General features: G+C 40.4%; 1 protein-coding gene across 3 annotated transcripts in view; it reads left to right on the top strand.

The window, feature by feature from the left end:
* The window catches only part of rab3c (RAB3C, member RAS oncogene family), a 12072-nt gene extending 7790 nt beyond the window's left edge, over positions 1-4282 (top strand). For all 3 annotated transcript variants that reach the window (XM_005721994.2, XM_005721995.2, XM_005721996.2), the window contains exons 4-5: positions 1623-1747; positions 1937-4282. In XM_005721994.2, coding sequence (XP_005722051.1) covers positions 1623-1747; positions 1937-2127 — 316 coding nt within the window. In that variant the 3' untranslated portion in view covers positions 2128-4282. The remainder of the gene's footprint in view (positions 1-1622; positions 1748-1936) is intronic.
* The last annotated feature ends 3675 nt before the right edge of the window (positions 4283-7957 follow it).

Raw genomic sequence — 7957 nt, 5'->3', positions numbered from 1 at the left:
TCTTTGTGTGACTTGTATGATAAATACCATTACTGTAAGACCGCTGTCTTCTCCGCTCCAGTCACTCAGCTGTTAAAGTGTTTAATCTAACAAAACGCATATTTGTTGTTTAACTGGAAATGAAATGTTTAAAAAAAAAATCTGCTGGGGTTCTGTACTTCAGCAGGAACTGCTTCATATCATCTGCCTGATTGGTATTCAAGTGCTTTTTCTGTTACTGTAAGCCAGAAAGGCTTTCTTGTAAAGACAGCTCAGAGCCAGACACACCTATTATTCTTTTAAGGCCTGCTTGACACTTTAATAGAGCGCTGCAGTCTGAGCACAGTCTGTGATGGGTATCTCAATTAATGGAGCCAAGTGTGTCACTCGCAGCAACCATCCAGGAGAGTCACCTGTGAACTTGTTCACCAGACGGTGCACAAATCCATCAGCTGTACACAAAAGAAGAGGCTCTTTTTTTTACCTGCCACATAACCAGAATCCTTCTTTTTTTTTTTTGCCTTTACCACAGGCCTCAGCTCTGATTTCTCTCTCTCTACCTTGTTCCTTGTGACAAGGTTGGAGGAAAAAAAATAGAGGTTGCCAAGGCAACGGCTGCTTCCCTGACAGTGGCTGACTAAAGCCTGTGACGCGCTCATTTCCTGCCTATGTCATAGGAAAATGAGGGAAGCGCTGTGAGATTGACATCAACTGCTTAAGATTCCAATAAAATAAATATTGGACAGCAATAGGAAAAAAGGCACTTACCTGTTTAATTTAACACCTCTTAATTACTTGTGTTGCTTCGTTAAATGCGATACAAACACCAGTGCTATTTTTTTCTTGGTCAGTGAATAATACCTGCACGTAGATTCAGACTGACCCACATCTGAAGCAATAAAACAAGACAGAACTGGACAGAGAGCAGCGGTGTGCCGACATCATGCTGCTTTCTCTCTCTCTCTCTCTCTCTCTGAGATGTTGTTTCTTCCTTTTTCTATGGCTGGCTCCTTCTCTCCTGTTTTCAGCCTGTGGTGTGTTTACTGCCCTACTTTCTGTCAAAACTGCAACACCACGGGAGGAATTTGTTCCTTAAATTCCTTCCCAGATTGCAAGCAGCCTGCAGAGGTAAGAGCCATTCAAGCAGCTCACTGATTTGCTGTGAAATCCTTGTTCATGTGGATGTCGTTATTAGCATGTATTGATATTAACACTTGACACAGTTCACAAAACTATTTTAACAATGGAATCCAGTGTTTCCCATGTGTGTGTGTGTGTGTTTGTGACTAAAGCCAAAAAGCTTTATAGCTATCTAAATATAAATTGTAAATATCTAAAAAATAGCAAATAATCACCTACATTACAGCAACAGTGACTACGAATTTTCAGAACAGAGCTGCCACTGACCCACTTTTCCGCAATGCCATCAGTGACTCAGATATGACACGATGCCAAACAAAAGGAGATGCAATCACTGTTCATGACCGACCCAAATGGTGGACAGATTTACATCTTGCCCTTTCTTCCGGTCCAATAAAAAAGTGGCACAGAATCTGTTTCTAGCACTTTCTGAGAAACCCGGCAAACAGCACTAATGTGAATGTGATGTATTTTTGTTGTGTTTTCTTTCTGATTACGTGCAGGTCAACCCAGATAAAAACCTACTCGTGGGATAACGCGCAGGTGGTGCTGGCTGGGAATAAGTGTGATATGGAAGAAGAGAGAGTGGTCTCGGTGGATAATGGCAGACTGCTGGCGGAGCAGTTGGGTGGGTCTCAGAGCAACATTCAGCACTTGGTGTTTTTAAAACTGGATTGCATCACAGTCTGGTTTTTGCAGAAAGACCTTTGACATTTATTTGTTTTGTACAGACAGTCAAGGTTGTTCTAAACAAACAAAAACACCCCACATTTATCTTGTGATCATTAATCGGTCATTTCTACGTTCTGATCCCAAGGTTTCGAGTTTTTTGAGACAAGCGCCAAGGACAACATCAACGTGAAGCAGACCTTTGAGCGTCTCGTCGACCTAATTTGCGACAAGATGTCTGAGAGTTTGGACGCTGATCCAGCTGTCACTACGGGAGCGCCCACTGCCAAACTCACAGACAGCGCTCCACCCCTCCAGCAGCCCGGCTGCAATTGTTAGTGAGCCATGTCAAGGAGCAGGAGAGCAGCACAGGTCCTGTAAGGTGGTAAAAAATTGTTCTCCCTGAGCGTTATCACTCCTGCTATAGTGCTGCTTTCCCCTGGACTACACTTCAAACCCCGTTTAGTAGTAGAATTACAAAAATCTGTCCTATTATCTCTTAACTTTATCACCTTATATCAATAGCAAATAACCAGGAAAACAAACGTGGCTGTTGTAAGATGCATAACATTACAGTATAACTTGAATACACAGACACCATATTCTCATTCTTTGGCTAGTTAGTGTGGTTACAAACCAAGTATGTTTCATAGGCTGCAAATAGTTCACACTGTACACTTAATCCTTAAGACCTTTAAAAGCTATAATAATGATGATAATACCTTGAAGGATAGTCAGTGAGTGCTTTAATAAGCTTTTTATTTTTTATGTTTTTGTACAGTATGTTTTTTCCTTTTATAGGTTCCTGAAGCTGCCAAATCTATGATTTAGTGCACTATAGGATGTAGCGGCTTTCTTTTGTGTAACGCGTGTGTGTGTGTGTGGCTGTTGTGTGACTGCACAATAAGTTAGTGCGGGTTTGCGTGAATGCGAGTATTATGTCCGACTGCAACTTCGCCATCTTAAAATCATCTACCTTGGAAAAAAGTGGCCTTTTAGCATCTTCAATACGGCCTCTGTAAGTCCCTCTGTCCTGTTTTACTGTTGGAGTGTGTGTAACGTTGACGTGAGTACTGTTCCACCCTCCGCTGTCTGTAGATGTGATTCCTCTAAGTATATCTAATAAGTATATCTTAAGCAACCATTTCCATGTGCTTAGCCTCCAAGACACTCTTTTATAGTTCGATCCAATGAGCATGCTGCCAAAAACTCAATAATGTGTGCTGTTTTATTTTAAGATAGGCCTTACCCAAACCTAACCATCCCCTGCTCCATATGAAAACAGTGATTTAGCATTCCACTAAAGGAAAAATCTCTTACTGTCAAAGCACAGCTCACTGTGTGCGATACACAACAAATGATCAGCTCTGTCATGGAATAAACAGCCATATATTAAAATATGTTTAAGTTTTGACTCAGCATGCTTAAATTCCATGTTTGTATGATAAAATGAAGTCCTCCATCCTACCCCCACCCTCTGAAAAAATTGACAACAATGTAAAAAGGGAAACTTCTCATAGCGGGCATATACCGTACTCTAGTGTCTTAATGTAATTCCATGTAATAGAAACGTTGTAGGTTGTTTGAAAAGCCAGAAAAGTTTCAGTTCTGCTAGTCTTAGAAGAAAATAAATTGTGCCAAAACATTACAGTTCTTTTCACATCGTCGGTTGTTTGTCACATAGTTGAATAAAAGCTCTAAACAATTGCATGAAGTCAGTCCTGATATACCTGTGTAGATTTATATGATAAGATACTGTATATATCACGCTGTGTTACAGATTTAGGAGCATTGTCATGGCGTTCGCCGTGAGATGCAATGGGCCAATAAGTGCAATATTTTATGAATTATACCCTGTACATAGTTTCTCCCGTCCTCGAGTACAATGACCCCAGCTGCCGTATGTGAGTGACAGTAGGTCAGAATAACTGGTAAAACCTGAGGATGTGCTTCATTCAGTAACTGAATGTGCGACTGTAAGTGTGTGTCGTGTGTCCCTGCCATATTGAAGAGACAAATTACGTAATATAGTGTACTGTTTGTGTATACCTTTTGTACAAATGTATTCACATACTATATGCTGTTCCTGCTAACTGTTGGTTGTTGACCGAACTTGTATTATCATGTCAAAATGCAGTGTTGTTGTGACAGATAGTCAGGGAGAAAACTTAGTCCATGACATATGCCATACTGTTTTACTAATGCCAAGAATAGGAATACACATGAACTAGTTTAAAGCGCCTGCGTGTACACATCTGTGTATGTGTGTGACATTATGATTTGATGCCAGTAGCCATGAAATAAATTACTGTAATGATCGCATTCATTTCATAGAGGGATGGTTAGCCTCAGCCCAACAGTCACTCGAGTAAAAATGCCATTTTAAAATATTATGTCTTTACATATAACTGAATATATTTATTTGTTGGAGTGCAAGCAGACTAAGAAGTATGTTTTTGAGATTATAGGAAATAAATCCAATTCTATCTGCGGGCGTTTGTGTCCTTCGTGACTCTTTGTTCACTCGTGAAGCGTGAAGATTTCTCTTCAACCCGCACCTGATGTTTCAGTGAAATTGCTCTGGTTCCATTTTAAGGCAAAGTGCGCCACCTAGTGACACGATGCTGGATTAGCACCAGAGCGGAAGTGACGAATTTATGGTGAGTCGAACCCACTATGACTATATTGTACATTTGAACGTTGTACTTTTATCGCACTTATTTTGAGTAGAAAATGTTGCATTTATCGTTTTATTTACTTTTTTACTATAGTTTTACCTGATAGGCATTGTCATAGGTACACACTATTAACTGTAACTCCATTGGAGGTGCAATAAAAACACAATTGTGAAGCTACTTTAAGTATACAGTCACCAGACATTTCATTAGGTACACTTTGTTAGTATTGGGTCAAGCTTTGCTTCATTCTTCATGACAAAGTGCTGAAAACATTCTTTAGAGATTCTGGTCCATATTGACATGATCGCATCGGAGAGTTACTGCACATCCATGATGCAAATCTCCCCGTCTACCACATCCCAAAGGCGCTCTGATGGATTTAGATCCAGTGACTGTCGTACAGTTGTCATTTTTAAGACAACAGTTTGAGATGATTTGAGCTTTGCTACATAAACAGTTTGCTAGGTAGGCTGTGGTGTACTTTGGGGTGACTGTAGCTTGGTGGTTGGTTGGAGGTTCGATCGCTCACTCTACAATCCAAACGTTGCAGCAGAAATTGAGAAATTAAGACTCGTCTCCTGCTGTCCTAATCTGCTGAGCCTGCGTGAATTGTAGACCACACTGTCTAACACTTTTGACAGTTCTTCGTTGACAGTTCCAACTGCTTTAGTGTTCAACATGTTGTGTTTTCCCTGCTCTCTTGTGCATACTTTGGTTTAGTCTTTCATTTATTTAATGTTGCCTTCTGATCAGCTCGAAGCATTCTGGCCATTCTACTCTGACCTCTGGCATCAACGAGGTATTTTCACCCTGAGAACTGCTGCTCACTGGATATTTTTTCTTTTTCAGACTGTTCTCTGTAAACCCCAGAGACGGTTGTGAGGAAAAATCATAGTAGATCAGCAGCCTCTGAAATACTGCCATGTTAAAAGTTGCTTAAATCACCATTCTTCCCCACTCTAATGCTCCAATTGAACTTCAGTAGGTCATCTTGACCATGTCTACCTACGTATCTACCCAAATGCACCAAATTGCTGCCACGTGATTGGCTTATTAGATATTTGCATTGATGAGATGCTAATGTTGTTTATCCTAAATTGCTCACAAAGCCTATCCTTGTTGTCACAGGGCAAACTCTGGTGCGCATCCTGGACAGGCCGCCAGTCTATCGGGGCTAACGCATAGATGCACGGGATCTTTCACATCTATGGCCAATTAAGAATCACGAATTACCCTAATACCCACGTCTTTGCCTCAAAGACATCATGTCACTCAGATGTACAGCTGCTTTGTCTTGGCTCTTCCTCTTGAGCATTTCAAAGCAATTTGTGCATTCATAATTGCTGAGAGACACGTGCTCTACAGCAGTGGTTTGCCTTAGTATTTTGCACACCAAAGGGCAAGCCACAATTTCAAGGCACCGCTTATATTCATATCAGCAGAAAGTTTCTATTTTTTCACTGCCGAAGTGTCAAAACTTATGCCTCAATCACCTTATGAGACACCTTCAGAGTTCAACAAGTGGTCTTGCTGAACCCTGATTCTTTTGAAGTAGGTATGAAGAGATTGTTTTATGAGGAAACTGTGACTCAATTCTCCAATACCTTAAAAAACAATCCAAGCAAGAAGTGATTAGGCAGAATCAACCCATGCTTTTATTTAATCCATTGCATATAAAAACTTTTTTCATTCTTTTTATTTGTTTTTTTACATAAAGTTGTATGATCTACAGTGCTATCCAATAGACTGCAATTAACAAGGAATCCATTAAAATAAAATTTTAATTGTCCTGTGAAACGTCCAGACAAGTTGGCATTCTAAAGACATAACCCAAAATATAATTGTCCCAAAGACCTTTTTTTTTCTTCTTTTTTTGTCTTAAAGTTACAGTTTGTATTCTCCTTTCATACCATAAAAAAATAGAACACATAATGAGAAAAGAACCCACTATTTCCATTGGTCCAGGGCTGTTTAGAATCTACAGTATGTGTGTCAAAATAAGAGTCCATGTTTCAGGACAATGATGCAGTCGCCCAAACCCCTTGAATCCCACCCCATACCCCCACCCCTCCCTTCACTACACAAATATAATAAACCCTTCTCCTGTGCAGGCAGAGAGATGTCAGTGGTTTTGGATATTGCAAGTAATGTGAGTGGTCGTGCGGGCAGAGCATAGATAAGCAACACACCGCCAGTGTTTCAGCCATAATTAATGCAGCAGTGGCTGAACATGCAGATGTGTCTCGAAGCCTCTGTGCTTTGTAGGGCCGTAGTCAAGCAACAGCTATACACTACTGTTGCGCCCCATTCAGTGTTTCTGTAGCTGCGAGACAGCCGCGCAGAAGCAGGTGATGCGGCAGCCAAAAAAGCGACTCCCGCATCACGTCTCCTGACAGGCTGAATCACATCTGTGAGTGTAGAGGCAGAGCGTAAAGGAAGTGTGAGCTGTTCAGACCAGGTCTACAGCAAACTCGACTCTGGGGACATCCGGCTGGCTATAGGCCACACATCACTCATGTGGTAAATCTCAGGCTTGTGGTCGAACCGAGTCTCCGCACACGTCTGCACCGACGGCGTATTTTCAAAGCAGCGCCGTAGCTGCGAGACAGAGCAAACCGTGTTTGGCTGTGATTGTGGAAAAGGCAACTTTTCTCAGCAGGAGATCGGGCCGACCCGAGCCAAAAAGATTCACCACTGCAGCAAAAAGAGAACTAGAGAATTCAAAAAAATAAAAAGGCTAAAAGTAAATGACGTGTTGAATTTAAGGCACAGCCCATGGGCCAAGGAACAGTTTCTTTTTTTTTTTTCTTAAAAAAAACAATTTGGCTTTCCCTCTCTAATCACTGAGCTACTTCTCAGCTAAGCAACATGTCGATGGATCGTTTTTGTTTTGTTTTTTTCTTTTTTGTTGTTTTTCTTTTTTTTTACACTGAAATTCATGTGTAAATAAACATTCTCTCAACAAGAGGTACATAATACAGCCACGCCATCACCAAAAGGGATGATAAGAATCAACCATTTACAGCAAACTGCATTATGATAGTAATAACATTAATAATTATATATTATGTACAGCACAATAAATATATGTTTGTAAACAGCGATAAAACCAGAAATTTTTTTATTACAGGTAAGGGCTCTGGGTGAGGATGGGGGGAATAAAGAAAGAAAAGTATTGGCACAAAATGAAAGATTAAATAAAAAGTTTTAAAATGACACATAATCAAAACGAGCACTCTTTAAAAAGCGGTGTGCAGTACTTCAAGTGGTTTTTTTTCTTTAAAGAGGTGGATTTTCTTTTAAATATTGTATGTACACTGGGGTTAAAAAGTATATTTGGATATTGTAACCTGCAAGCCTGCGATGTGGTCTATGCTACAGTAAAATATTTACTGTACCATCTTCATAATGCAAAAAAACCAAAAAACACACACACACACACACACACACACACACACACACACACACACACACACACACACACACACACA

This window comes from Pundamilia nyererei, unplaced genomic scaffold, assembly GCF_000239375.1.
Source record: "Pundamilia nyererei isolate P.nyererei 1_Seehausen unplaced genomic scaffold, PunNye1.0 scaffold00006, whole genome shotgun sequence".
Taxonomy (NCBI): Eukaryota; Metazoa; Chordata; class Actinopteri; order Cichliformes; family Cichlidae; genus Pundamilia; species Pundamilia nyererei.
Note: the sequence above shows the minus strand (reverse complement) of the source record. Positions and strands in the feature narration are given on the sequence as shown.